Source organism: Triturus cristatus, chromosome 1_2 (genome assembly GCF_964204655.1).
Source record: "Triturus cristatus chromosome 1_2, aTriCri1.1, whole genome shotgun sequence".
Lineage (NCBI taxonomy): Eukaryota > Metazoa > Chordata > Amphibia > Caudata > Salamandridae > Triturus > Triturus cristatus.
In genome coordinates this window covers 784,542,560-784,557,598 of record NC_140580.1, presented here as the reverse complement: position 1 = coordinate 784,557,598, position 15,039 = coordinate 784,542,560, and the positions used below count along the sequence as shown (strand labels likewise).

The 15,039-nt window shown below is 43.7% G+C and overlaps 1 protein-coding gene across 31 annotated transcripts in view; it reads right to left on the bottom strand.

Moving 5' to 3' along the window:
- Positions 1–15,039, bottom strand: part of ANK3 (ankyrin 3) — a 1,906,984-nt gene that overhangs the window by 502,502 nt on the left and 1,389,443 nt on the right. For 28 of the 31 annotated variants that reach the window (XM_085608804.1, XM_085608807.1, XM_085608799.1 and 25 more), the window contains 4 exons: positions 14,487–14,585; positions 9,654–9,851; positions 4,527–4,625; positions 4,191–4,289 (listed from right to left, as the gene is read on the bottom strand). In XM_085608804.1, the coding sequence (XP_085464930.1) occupies positions 4,191–4,289; positions 4,527–4,625; positions 9,654–9,851; positions 14,487–14,585 (495 nt within the window). The remainder of the gene's footprint in view (positions 1–4,190; positions 4,290–4,526; positions 4,626–9,653; positions 9,852–14,486; positions 14,586–15,039) is intronic. The other 3 variants (XM_085608813.1, XM_085608822.1, XM_085608823.1) reach the window with 1 other exon arrangement.

Genomic DNA, 15,039 nt, shown 5'->3' with positions numbered 1-15,039 from the left:
TAATTGGTCTGGCAGTTCAGGCTGCACTGTTCCTATTGGAGCATATGGTACATCTCGGTCTAGAGCGGCTTAGTGGATGATAAACAATGATCTAGAATGAGGCTTGTGCGATCGCCAGTGCCTGAGATTAAGTCAAGCTTTCTTTCCATCACTCTAGTTGTTTTTTGCAGTACATGCCCTAAGTATGATGGGTTTACCCAGTAGAGGTTCCTGTTCCATAGGTCTCAGGCTATAACTCCCTGGCGAGAATAAATAGATTGAAACTGGTCTGGGGTTGCTTGTGTTACTGTCTTGATGACAGAATGGGCTGGACAGTTCCTACTGGAGAAGGACCAAGACTGATTTGCATATGGTGGGACCCTTTCTAGAGTGGCAAAGTGGGTGAAAAAAGATGGTCTGGAACGTGTCTCCGAGCATTCATCAGCTGTTGAGATTAATTCAAGCATTCCTTTCATCATCTTGACTTTCATAATTAACAGTATGGCATCTTCGGCTTTTTATTCCTGGCTCATCCCAAATTTCCGGTAGAGAATGTTGTACGATTAGCCATTTACTCAAGATATTGTGAACCATATCTTAACATATCGTGAGCAACTGCTCTAGTTTCTTGTGGAGTCCTATACTCATTGTAATGCTGTTTTCTGGGTCCATATTTGTTTTTGTGTCAAGCCTTGGATTAACTACATGTCTGTTCAGTGCTACCATGGATAGCCTGCTCGATGAGACCATTAATATTTGATAGGTGTGGCCAGAGTAGCCTCTGCCACAGATACATTTGCCCTTGGGACCCTGAGTGACAAATGCTTGCTCATGTAGCCCTAGATGCTGGAAAATGTGCTGAATACAGCCCTAGATCACTTTTGGGTTTGGTAAGGCAACTCTTTGTTTTTTTAGGGAGTTAGGGGGTTCTCTTTATCCTCAAGGGTCTGTTTGTTAGGTGTGTTGGTAGCAGACTGCCTTTATGAGATTTCTATCCTTGGATCTTCCACTCTCTTGATGTCAAGAGCTTTATCAGTGAGGTAAATTTTATTGGCAAACAAAATCAGAGTCAGGGTCAATTTAGCAGCATGTGCCAACTCACATGAAAATGCTCACTCACTTAATTTCGGAATTAAAATGATTTGTGTCATCACTTTGCCAGGCAGGAGATAAAGAAGTAGAGGCACCTCTGAATGGTAATAATGGAAACTCTACCATCATTTGGTTCATACATATTTCACGTACCTCCGTCTGCAGCCATTACATTTTCGGACGAAAGTCGGTGTAGGTTTGGAACTCCAGGCTTAAAACTATAACTTACCACTGCAAAAAAAAAAATCTACTAGACAAAAAAAATCTACTAGACAGTTCTAGATAGGGTACAACACCTCTGTGTCTACCACTGGAAAGTGAAGCAAAGTGTAAGACATTGAAGAGATGGCCTGGGAAGACCTGCTTTTCCCATGAATGCAATATGATTCGGTTGTTTCCTCTATACTGTGTCCTTAAGGAGGTTCCTTGGAAGAGTAATCTGGGATCACATATGCATCTTTTTGCCTCCGGGATGGAAGCATCGTCCTCGGGGATCTTTACTGCATTCAGAGATCTCTATACTTCGCAAGCAGTAGAGCTCAACCAGTGTTATCATGTTAGCAGGCATAGTTAAAAAGTAAGAATTACTCATTGGAGTAACTGAGCTTCTATCTGCTGGCTTTCTAGTAACCTATCAAGATTTTTTCTTACTACAAGACAAAGCGAAAGGGACTGATTTCTGCACTAAAATGATTGTCGAGATTGAAAACCTCAACTTTAAACCGAGCTAAAACTCCTCAGGTGCCAAAGAGGCACAAGAGTGAAATTACATTTATCATTAGCCATTTTCACTATGGCTCAAACAGCAAATGGATGACAAATGTGTATAGAGCGGTAGTCTTCAAGCGCACTCTGCCCCGCTAACCACTCCACCGTTGGCTGTTACTGTACAATTGGGTCTTTCCACACTGATGACAGTCAAAGAAAAATGACATTACATTGGGCAACAGAACCGTTCCCACACAGACGTCTCCCAAACAACTTTTGCTTTTGCCAACTTAGAGATCCGGTTATTCCACAACAAATTCTCAAGCATGCCTTCAGACGGCAAGACAGAACAGTGTCATTATGAAAGTGTCTTAATTCAAATGGAAGGGTAAATGAATGTATTCAAGGAAAAAACATTGCTTTGTTTGTTAGTTCAAAAGAAGGTGTGAAACAAATCCTCAAGAATCTCTTATGACTGCGCCGCATCGCTTTCAGACGAGGAATGATTTGCACCTATAATGAATGAGGAGCTGACCTTAAAAGGTGATCGGTCAATATCAGTGAAACCCACATTAGCTGAGTATACAGAAGTCCCATGACGGAGAGAGGTCATGAAGGAGAGAGGTCACCTAAGCTAACACCAGCCTTTTTCTTTAACAATTAATACCTTCCTGGGAAGGTTGTTATTGCTCTGTCATACACTCAAATGTTTTTGTAGCTATCTGAGTGGAACGGGGTATGTATGACAAAGGATGAGACGCATTCAAAATATTGCTTGACCACTAACACAGGAGAGTCTCCTCCACCTGCCTACGTTTCAGTGAAAATACAACACATAAGCCACTCAAAAGACCATGGGGAAAATGACACTCCCCATTCACAGAAGGATAACCGAGTGAAGAGTTCCTATCTAATGCAACTGGAATTAAAGGTACATTCTTTAGAGATAGCAGTCACATGTCTGTCAATGTATGCCAGAAAGATTGTCATGAAGCCACTTAATCATGACTCAGGATGCCTCCTACTCATGCTAATAAAGAGCCTCCATTCCCATAGATGTAGACAAATGAAATGTTCTGCAGTTCAAAGAGAACACTCTAAATGCCCATTAGTTACACTCAGAATAGTAAAATTTCTTCCTACTCTCAGAGGGGCAAAGTGAAAACCAGGTCATAATGATACGTCTCAAACTAGAATTATTCCTACATTCAACAATGACAACATCTTCAGATGTACGTAAGGGGTTATGGCCCCATTTATATTCTGGCAGACAGCCTGTTGTTCCGCCAGGGCGATGGAGCAAATTACTTTGTCAGACTGGTGGAGAGACAACACACCCGATTTATAAAACATTGCCAGGACCCGCCATCAACGCGGTTCTTTTCAATGCTTTTAACAGTCCGGTGAAGGCTCCGTCAACATGATGGAGCCTTGCACCAAACTGCTTTCTTTTTTTATTTTCAAAAAGAAAATCCAGAAACGGGAGAGTTTATTTTAGAAAATAATAAAGATAATGCCCCCCTTGTCATGGGAGTAATCTCCCATGGAGAGGGTAGCATTATTTTATTTTTACTTTCCCTCACCTCCAGCGTTTGCCTGGCAGTGACAGACTGTAAACAAAACAGCTTAATGTCCGCCCATCCTAATTGGGCAGGTGGACATGTATCCTTTGGAGTAGTCACCGCTGTCGCCAAACTTTAGGTCACCCCGCATCTAAATAGAGCGAGTGGACCACTATGCTAGTGGGAAGAAACTCCGTTGCCACTGTGACAGAGTTCCTTCTCCACCAATATATAAATTAGGACCTCAGTCGCCAAAGAAAGCTTTATAGAAAAAGCAAATATCTGAAATGAGGCTAATAACTCGCAGATTTTTAGGACAGGCATACACCACAGGCATGGTTCAAGTCAATCCAGCCCTCCACCTAAACATAGAAACCCAACTTCTAAAGAGGAACATTGTTCTCAAGAGTTTGGTTGCTTCGTATCACATCCCAATCATCTCAAAAACGTATACTATATCAGAGTACCTGAAAACATCACAGAAGAAAACTTTAAGAAGACATAGGTGTCTTGGAAGACGTGCAGGCACATCTGACAGCTTGTTGCATCTTCTAGAGTAATTTGTCCAATTTAAAGGATTCTGAGGCCCTGCAAGTACCACCTAGAATCTGTGGCAACATTACCGAAGCAAACCACATCTTCTGTTCAAAGATTTTGTTTGCTCTGCTGAGTATAACCAAGTCTAAATAAAAATGCATTCTCTGCTGGCAACCCAACAGGGTGGAAATTAAGGGTGATAATACACTGTACTACAAACAGTGAAGCAAAACCATGATAAAACAAGCAAAAAAAGATAAAACTGGCAAATCATATTCATGGTCTAACATTTCCCTAAGTTTAGTTTTGTACCTTTGCCGATGCATGAGGCGACGCGCCTTGGTCCAAGAGCAGAAGTGCCACTTTCTGATTATCGTAGTGTGCTGCTACATGCAGTGGAGTTAACCCACTCTAGAAACACACGCAGAAACAATTGTTGTTATAAAAGAACACAAGGGACAGTGGAGTGCATTAGAGTGATTCTAGTATGTGCAACAATTCAAATGTGAATGTCCACCACCACACCAGTAGCCATTCATGTGTAATAAATTCAAAACAAAATAGTGTCAAAACGTGCTCATATAAAGTGTATTTTAAAGATGTTTAAGTTGAATGTGCATTAAAAAAGGGATGTCCTTTTGTTCCTACCTTCCCAGCAGCATCGGGCGAGGCATTTTTCTGAAGTAACAGGTTTGCAACTTCGAGTTTCCCATATTTTGCAGCCACGTGTAGAGGAGTAAACCCTTTCTGTAAGAGAAAATTGTAGCTTTTATTGTGAGACTTGAGTCCATGCTATGCAGTAGACTTAATGCTCAACACACACTAAGGGCCTGAGCTGAGCCCGATTAATAATACATGCTAATGGACAGTGCACCTCCACCATCCTACCGCTGCAGCACAAAGGTGGACGATGTGCCAGCAGAATTCTCACAAAGGGTGCCAAATCTGCCAGTGACATTTCAGCCCTTTTATGAAGGACCATTCTGCTTCCCCTCCAGACCTCAATGCTTGACCTCTGCATTTCAGCAAATACCCATCAGCTGGTCCTTCTTAACTCATGCCTAGCAGCTGTGTGATGGTGTGGGCTAGTGGCTCAGTTGTTTGCCTTTGAACCTGGAAGCAATACAACCTGATCCGAAGGTGTGTGATTTTGCTCACATACATCTCTTTGTACCAGAAAGTGAAATTTTGTGAAAAGCAGGACTGTCAAACACTGCACAGTGTGCTATCTAGTCCTATGTCCTTTACATGCCACACCCGCACCTCTTGCTGTTACAACCATGATCCTGTAGGCTGGTCTGATATGGATTTCTCTAACACACACACACACATACACACACACACAGGTTGCAATGCAAAACACCTCATGCTTCTGCCACAACAGAAATATTACCCATGCATGTGCCTGTTGCTTACTGGATCTATGGCCAGGCAATACTTTACACATGAGTAGAGATAAATGGAGCCGGATTTTAAACCAACAAGAATTTCACATTTAGGTATGTACTGTGAAAGTAGAGTTAGTGTTCTATGCATGGAAATTACAAAGGAAAGCCTAGCTCAAAAGGATTAGCATTTCTACCGCTTCAGCATTTTGTAACAATATATTTACTTCATTGTATGATATTCACATGTAAATGCAGCCTAAAGTCCTCAGTAACTTCAGGGACACAATTATTAAATAAGATTGAATTGATTCTTCATTGTTTGATATTACCTTTGATTAATTTATCTAAAGGTTTTTGTGGAGTAAATTATTTTCACAAAAAAAACACAATTAATTTTGCAGTCAAATTTACCACCAGTTCCTGTTACACATGTTGATGGAAAAGAAGACTAGATTTTATAGCTATTAATGGGAACAGTAAATCGGTAATGGAGATGTAAACATAACTGCACTTGAGTATTAATAATGTGTGAGGTGGAAACCCGAGTCTTAGGTAGTGGCAAACCAATAGCACAATGAACAATAAGGTTCCACAGTTCTAGGGCAATGGATCTGAGACTAGAGGTCGGTCAGTTTGTTTACTCAAAAATAGAAGCACTTACAAGCAGTGCAGCGATGCACCTGAGCTTCACTGCCACTCATTTTACAAAGCAAAAGACACACAATTGATGGACGGAATGCAGAACAAATCCAAACATTCACCCCCAGTTAAGAGATCTGGGTTAAATCCATCATTCTTTTGCTCACCTTGCTACCCCAGTTTAGACCTGGCCATATGCAAATCAGTCTTGACCCTGTGCCTCATGGGAACAGCCCAGCCCGAACAGCCAAGCCAGGTTGTTGTTTTATCTCTGTACTGGGGTGAATGTATGACATTGTTCTGCATTCTGTCCATCAATTGTTGTTTTTGTACTCATTTTACAAAGAGAAATTTAACAAAAATAGATACTTTTAGTAATAAATCTAGCCACAGTTGCGTGTGTTCTCAAAGGACTGGACTACCTGGTCAGCTTCTGCATAAAGCAACAATATTATGAAGTGCATTATGTCTTAGGCCCTGTCCTATACCATAAAACGCATTTTAGCTGGTAATGCAGAACAAGCCGAAGCTGTAAATGAGCATTACAAACAAGACGCCACTGACAGTTGTTGAAAGGTACTTGGGCCTGGTTCCAAGTGGTTCCTCTAAGTGCTAGTTGAGTTTGCACAAAATGAATGTCAGTCCATTGCTGCTTCCTGCGCTTACGTTTTCGAAGGGATAGTGAATACCACATAAAGCATAATGTCTGGTAGATGGAGACTGGGCGGAAGCATAATCTAATTTCCGTTGTCCATTATAAGGACACTGAAAGCGATTCAAAGTGAAAAACAGTCTACACGATTTAAAGAAACAGAAGATTATCTGTTCATCTCAAATGTCGATTTCTAAGCTCAACTGCCCAACACGCAGAGCTTGAGAGGCGACAAAATATTTTTAGATTTCCAGCAGAGTCCTTAAACACAGCAAGGGTCACAGTGCGGTCCATAACGAGCTGGAAAATAACAAAGGCAAGGCACCATATCGAGCACAATATTACAGCTTTAGATTGGTGTAAAGCATTCAACTGATGGAAATCCTTTCTACCATTACCACCTCTGCATGGAAGGTAACTGACCTAAAATCACACTTGAAAATGAGGGTAGAAAAACATACTTGGGTGGGTTGGTTCAGAATCTTGTTGGAGCTGTGGATGCACTCTCTGAGAAGAAACATCCCTTCTCCTAAAGACAGGAAACTACCCAGACTTCCTTAACATGTGCTTTCTTCAGTGTACAAAATGTTCACTCAAGTGTTTGTCAAGTGTCTGTTTAGCTGCTTCATGTTGCACTCCAAGTACATTTTCCCAAGACCTAAAACTAGCATGGCTCCTTGCCAGTGGAGACGACAGTCTGACCCCGCTCCCCCCAGCCTTAACTGTGAACTTGACCTCCATTTTTTAGGTCTCGCCTGACCCAGTGCATGCGCTGGTCTGGCGAGACTTATTGAGAGGACTCCAAAAAGTGCTACCAGGCCAGCCTAGAGGTACAGTGCATGTGCGCGGGCGCGCGCGCCACTTTTACCGCGATTACTTTCACTTTAGCGGCCGCACGGCGCTTTGATGTTTGATCGCGATCACTTTCACTTTTAGCCAATAGGTCTCGCTTTTGGGACCTTATAAGTGTTTAGTTATGCAACTGTTGCATGGTTAAACACTTATAAGGTCCCAAAGGCGAGACCTATTGGCTATGCCAATGCTTGTTTTATTTTTATTTCTTAGGAGTTTTATATAGCACGAACTAGACCCGAAGGTATCGGAGCGCTTTACATGAGCACCAGTTGCGTTACAAACGGTAACATTCATTTTGAGGCACAGGGAGGTTAAGTGATTTGCCCAGAATCACAGACTGTTGAGTGTCCCTGCCGAGGCTCGAACCTGGATCCCCAGCTTCGAGGTGGACCACCCTAGCCGTTACGCCACATCGTCTCCATAATAATAATGGATTAACCACATGTGGCCTATTGTGTGAGGTTCCTTCAAACTGCTTTGGAAAAGCTTAACATCACATAGGAACTAGACCTAACTAAGGAACACATTTCCAATGCATGTTGAAGTCACATATTCTGCTAATAAACGGCCATTAAATAGTAAACTGCTAGAAGTAGGGGTTAAACTCTATGTAGTGAGATAGAAATTATGTGCACAAATGTGCCTGCAAATACGTTGAACTAGGCCCTGCAGCACGAGTCTGCACCGATGTCAGGAACCTATTGGGCAGCGCGACACAGTCCATTCCTTCACATGCAGTCCATTCCTTCACACGCAGTCCATTCCTACACACACAGTCCAGTCCCTTCACAGGCAGTCCATTCCTTCACACGCAGTCCATTCCTACACACACAGTCCAGTCCCTTCACAGGCAGTCGATTCTTTCACACACAGTCCAGTCCCTTCACAGGCAGTCGATTCCTTCACACGCAGTCCAGTCCCTTCACAGGCAGTCGATTCCTTCTTTCCGCTATATAATAGGTGAAGTACTGATGTTGGCCTACATGTTTCGGCCATGATTTCACTACAGGAGTTTACTTGTGAAATCCGACACCAGAAGTAGCATGTAATACTGAATTAAAACTGAGCTGGGACATAAGAATGCCTTCTGCCAGAGGGCGCTGCCATAGCCTGCCACACCCTGACACAGCCAGAACACAGTGATAAAGGTCTCTCCTTACAATCAGGAACAGCTGCCACTAAAAATCTAATACAATCAGGGTTTTTTTCATATACGATTCATGAAAGAAGCAAAAAGGTCTGCTCGGCTGAAAGCAAGCCACTCATTTTGCCCTACTAAAGGTTTCAGCCTTTTACACTAGATACTGAGTACCAACTGTGTTTTCAACTGGGGACACACCATCTCTCTACTCTTTCACGCGACCGTTCTCTGATGGGATAAAGTAATAGTTGATAAATAAACAACTAGTGAATATTGACTCTGTTACTTAACTTGCCGAACACCAGTCCTGTCTACAGCTGAAACGTGTATGTACCGTCATAAAGTAACCCAAATTTGAAATGCACCAACATTAAAATGTTTACAACAAATTCTTGACACAGATTATGGATTGTGGAATAGTTTATTTTAATATCACAATACTTTTCAACATTTTGTCTATTCATCTAGACCTGGAAGACATCTTGCCTCAGAAATATTGGGTACTGAAAGGAGGGCATTTTAAGGAGCATTAAAAGTATTTGAGGGCCAGGACTATTTTTTAACATCATTAGGCTCTGAGCCAGAGCAAAAGAGAGAAAGGCAGAAAAGGGAGATTTCTTTTCATGTAGAGCAGGCAGAACTTAATCCCATATGTTTTATAAACTGTTGCTCTCTGTTATTATTCGCCTTCTGAAAAATGCTATAAATTTCTACCTGTTTCATCTATAATTATCTCCATGTTTTAGATTGAATTTTAAATTGTGATGCATTGGAGTGTTCAAAGAAAACAAGATTTGGCCCCTGGAAAATGGCATACATAGTTTTCAACTGCAGCACCAGAAACAGAGAAGGGATCCCAAGCCTTCGTTGGGCAGCGGAGCCGACACAGGTAAGTGCGGTGGGGCGGGGCAGGGCGCGGCGCGGCGGGGCTGAAGCCAATGGAATAGATGTTATTTATTTAATTATACCTATTCCGTCATCTGTCGACTTCCCCCGCTCCCACCCCACCCCACCCCGCCTCAACGCGTTTACCTGTGCCAGCCGCCACTGTAGACGTGGTGAACTTGTGGCCCTGCTAAACACTCCAGTCACTCACTCACCTTCGTGACAGTCGGTAAAGATGCACCGTGCTCTAGAAGGACTGATGCCACATCCTCGTGACCCTCTCGCGCAGAGAGATGCAGCGGAGTGTAGCCTGAAGTAGTAGCCGCATCTGGCGAGGCTCCTTGCTGCAACAGCTGCTGCACTATGTCAGCCTTCCCCAGGCGGGCTGAAATGTGCATTGGTGTTTGGTCATCCTAGAGGAAATAGAGAGATGTGTCTGAGCAAAGGAATAGAGCCTCAGCTTGACTGTATGCACATCACAAAAGACGAAAACAAACAAAAAAATCAATTATCCAGACAATGTATACGATGACATGCTTTTAGTTGATTTGTCATCAAATGATGTTACTTAGGGGGAGCATAAACCCATGGAAATAACTTGACTCATAAGATACAATTTAGACCATAACACAAGATAGACATGAAATAATAAAACAAGCCAACACATGAAATCACATAACATTAAATGACATGATATAAACGCCTTGCACCTGTCAATATGAAAGGTGCCTATTCAGTATTGTTTTCAGGTTCAAAAACATGATCGTCATCTGACCGATAGCTTTCTTATCCATTAAGTAAATGGACATGTTGATATTGGAAAATGCTAATACTTCAATGAGCGGAAGGAAACCGGATATGGTGTGCATTGGTGACCAAACTGACTCCATGGGCTTCAACCAGGTAACCACTACTAATAGCACCCACTGAAGCTAGACGAGCTGTTGGCAGCACATACATATTTTTCTCCACAGAAAAGAAAAATGGGCATTGAAATCACATCATCAGCTCTGACGAATCTCTACTTTTCCTCAGCTTTGATGTGCATTATTCATCATTGCTGGCTGTTGCTAGGTGTCCTCATTCTACACTTTCCTGTGGTGTGCAAGGCAGTGTCAGTCAGGTGCAGGGAAGATCATATGGAGGAACTCATCTTCCTGGGAGTGTGTGGCGGAACTCTTCATGTGCTAGATGTTAACATGGATTGTAGTTTGTCGTTGACTGATGTACATCTACTATGCGCAGTGCTTTAAGTGGGAAAAAAAACTGGGGGTGCTCTAAAAGGGGCGTGGTTAATGTCTTGAAGGGGCGTGGCCTATCCGAGTAGGGGCGTGGTCTAAATCAAAATAACTAGCACTGTGTGCTTAAGAAAATCATGAGTACCGGCACTTCTCCGTGTTCTCCCATTGAGTACCGGGACTTCTCCTTGTGTTAAGAGAGTACCGGTACTCCTAGTGGCATGCTGTGGTCAGTCTCTAGGTTATGGGTGCTTGACAGTTAATGTCGAGTGGATTCCGGCGCTAGGTTGCGGCTGCAGCCCTACACTCCGAGCCGGCATTTGATAAGATAGCGCCTTAGGCGGAGAGAAATTTGGCGCCCTTGCTAATAGAGACTGAAATTCAGCAGCAGGGGGTCCTTTTTGAGTTGAGCTAAGCAGTGACTGCCCCCTGAACCCAAACGCCTCGGGACCTCCCCAGCTCACCTAAATCACCGATAGTTTAGCTGCCTCACGGTGATGGGTCTGTTGGTGTGTGTATCAGCAGGGGTGAGACGGTGAAAGGAGCGCGAAGAAAGGGACAATGAGGTGTTAAAACAGGCCGGCCCTGCTCACACCCTGACAGCGCAACAGGACAGGAAGACACCTGTGTTTTTCTAAGCTAGAGGTCTCAACATTGGAACTGTCGCGCTGTGAGTTATAGGGAAAGTTTGCAGATCCGTTGTCTGTCAGAGAGCCTTGAAAAAAAAAAAAAAGTCTGCTTTTGCGTAAAACTTCTGCTTCTCATGTTAATGCCCTCGGGCTAAGTTCACGCTATATATAGTTACAACAAACGCTAATTACACCCTGCAGCTATGGGCAGAACTTGGCCAAAGGCACTTTGAACAGTGAAGAAGAAAATGCTGATAGTGTACAAGGCTGCCTTGAAGCCACGCCCCCAGACACGCACCTCCCAGGCTCACCCCTATCAATTTGGTGAGTACCGGCACTTCTCTTTTTCCATTTAAAGCACTGCCTAACAGTGCAGCAACAGTGGGCAGAGTCTGAGCACCGGCAGTTTTTTTTGGGGCCCTCACAACGGGTCCGAAAAATAAAAAATAAAGAACGGACTACCTTTAGTAGCCACGAAAATAGAGCCCGATAGAGACCCGTTTCGAGGGCCCCAAAAAAAAACTGCCGGTGCTCAGACCCGGACAGACCCGGCCCACTTAAAGCCCTCACTATGCGCATCTAAAGTTTGCTTTCTTATACAATGTATTGTCCCTTTAAATTCAGCCGCGGCCCGTGCAGGTAAGAGCGAGGGGGGGGGGCAAGATTGGGGTGGGGGGGTGGGGAGGGATTCGACAGACGACAATGAGGCAAAATTAAATAAAATTAAATAAATAATTTTCCCTCATCGTTGTCTGTTGAAAAACGCCCCCACACCCCACCCGGCCGCACCGCTCTTACCTGAATGGGCCGCGGCTGTTTAAATTCTTCCCAGATTTGGTTAGCTGCCTGATCGGCTCTTGCCTTTCGCAACATGCTTAGTATCGGAAGTTCCCAAAAGAGACGATCTAGTGATCACTGCTTTTTCTGTGACCATATGGATGAATTCGGAAGAAACTTCAGCTCAATCAGCAATCGTTGCAAATCCCCACAACTTGAAATCAAGTGGGTGGTCCTTATTTGAGGAGGGGCTTGCAAATGAGACAATAGTTAAGCACCAAGGCTGTATCTCCCAGTGGGCGGACCCACAGATAGCACTGGGACAGTGGCGTACCTAGGCACTTTGCGGGCTCTGCCTTTGCCGCCAAGAGAAAGATCTGGAGGGGGGGGGGGGAGGGGGAGGGGGGGTGCTGTTGATGATTTTTACATTTGCCAGCAAATTTATGTAAGGGGGGGGACTGGGGGCCACTGCCCCCTAAAACTCGTGCTGCCATTGCTACGCCACTGCACTGCGATACATGGTGGGCACGTTTAAACCAAAAATATTTAACTGTGTGTGCATTTTCTCCTGCACACACATTTTTCATGCACAGGGTAGATCCCTATTCACCGTTGCCCTTCGAAATTGCCTGCCAGGTTACATGAAGATTCCTACAAGCCCGCGCTTGCCTAAAATTGCTGTCACTAATTGAATGGCCCCTACCGTTTTCTTCGTGGGTACCTACACAGACGTTGTGCTTGTCTCCCCCTGCACACCATTACCAGGGTGCAACTATTGATCGCTTCATGGCAATCACCTCCCTACAACTACGCTGCACTTAAAAATCCATAATGTGGTCCTGAAGATGACCTGAACTAATTACAGGTCAAAACGTCGTCGACCACCCGGCGCAATTTTTGGCGCAACCTCTGTAGTTCAGCAAATTAACTCTCTCCTCTAAATTCTTGTAAATGAATTTGAGCCACGAAAAAGTCTCTGTATATATTGTCATTGTTGTTTTCTGTGCACCGTTTTTTGCTATTTTACTTGTCACCGGCGCCGCTCACCTTGTTTTTTCATGCACACACGTGTGCACAAGTTTGTACAGGTTACATGTACAGCTATTGTAATACAGTGCTGCCATTGATTTTGTCCAAATTATTTCAAATACAGACTGCTCTTTGCATTTGTTGCAATAACCATTAATGCCTCCCCGTCTCCTCCTCCTTGCAACTATTGAGCATGCTTTCTAAAACGGTCTTTTATTATTAACTGTTGAGACATTGTTGTTTGGTATATGACATTATGTCCCAGGTGATAAGCTACGGTCTCTTGCTGCTTCGCCATGGCATGGACTACTGGTGCCACGGTGTGCATGTTTTGTTTACTACATGAAAGCTAGTTGCTTTGAAGTTGCCAAATGCTTGTTTTTGTTTGGACTCTACTGCATAACGGCTTTGCGGGCAAGTAAAATAATGTCTAATTTGTGACTATTCAGCTTTTAGAATGAAAATAAGAATGAGCATAAGATCATGCCTCTCAGCTTTCCACTGGCTCCATGCAAGCAAGAAAAAATTACTCATGCGACACAGGTGGCTCGGCTCCTCCGTTTGAGCGGAGGAGCGTCGCCCCACAGGCCAGAGCTGAAAAATAAAATGGTGATAAAGTGTATTTGTTACCATTTTATTTTCCAGCAATTGCCCCATCCTAAACTGTGTGACAGGTCAGGGCGGGACCAGTGCTGCCGTGCCGAGTGGCAGCAGCAGTGAGCTGTGTGCTTTAAAATGTGCATGTCTCTTTGGCCGGCCGTCTTGGGTTGGCCAGCCAGACATGTGCATTTTAAAGTTCTATAACCTAGCTGTCATAGACAGATAGGTTAGAGAAAGCGCAGGCTTCCAATGCTCTTAGAAGCGCTAAGAGAGCTTGCTCTAGCCAGTCCTTGCGTTGCTCTCATGCTGTGAGAGCAGCACCAGGATTGGCTAGTGCAGCTTCCTTGTCCCGCTGTAAGCGAGACAACTGGTGGAGGAGGACGTTGCTTTGTGCCTTGAGGTAAGTGTATTATTTTAATTTGTTTGCGTCCACGCCCCCCGTCCCACCACCCTCGGTACATTGCAGTTGCAACTGTCATGCGGGTTCGAGAATAAGATTCAAAGCCCGCACTTGCAAGCCTAAACAGCCTATATACAGCCCCGCCCTATGCAACGATTCTAAACATTAAACAACTACATCGAATAAAATGACACACTTAAGGATCGTTCTTGATCTGATTTGAACTCTGTTGTTTTTATGTCTCTTTCCTCTCTTTACTACTGTCTCTTTTAAGTAGGACTGTTACAAATATGCCTCGGATACCCACACTGTGTCGTGACGTGTCAAGACAAACATTTGCACACCCTCACTGATAGAAACCAAGCATCAGCATACCTTAGCTTTGGCTTCCACAAGAGCTCCATGTTGAACCAGGTACCGAACAACTTCCGCCTGACCCGCCCTGGCAGCCATATGAAGGGCCGTTTCTCCCCTCTAGAAGAAGTTCAAGAAAAATAAAGAAAGACAGGTTCAGCAATCAACAGCCCTAAATAAAAAGTGCATATTACTGTTGAAAATTACAAGTCAAAACAATTCATGTCTTAAAAATTATTTTCTTTTTAATCGACATACATGTGTTGATTGTTTTGCTACTCATTGTTTCTTCAGTATCAAAGATGACACCACTAACTATGAGGGTCAAGGGTCAAATGTATTGAGGCCTTTTGCAGGTACAAAGGTGGCACTATAAAAACCGGCAACCTACATGGCAGTTAGATATTGGTTCAAAATATCAGACGGTGGCCTCCCAGTAACGATTCAGAAGCGGGTGTGTGAATGGCGTACATCCGACCAAAGACTACAAGGGATTGGCAAGCCAGTAACCGTTGGAAGTCTACAGCATCCATGGAAGGCCACAATCAGTTAGAACAGGAAAATCAAAGCTGGG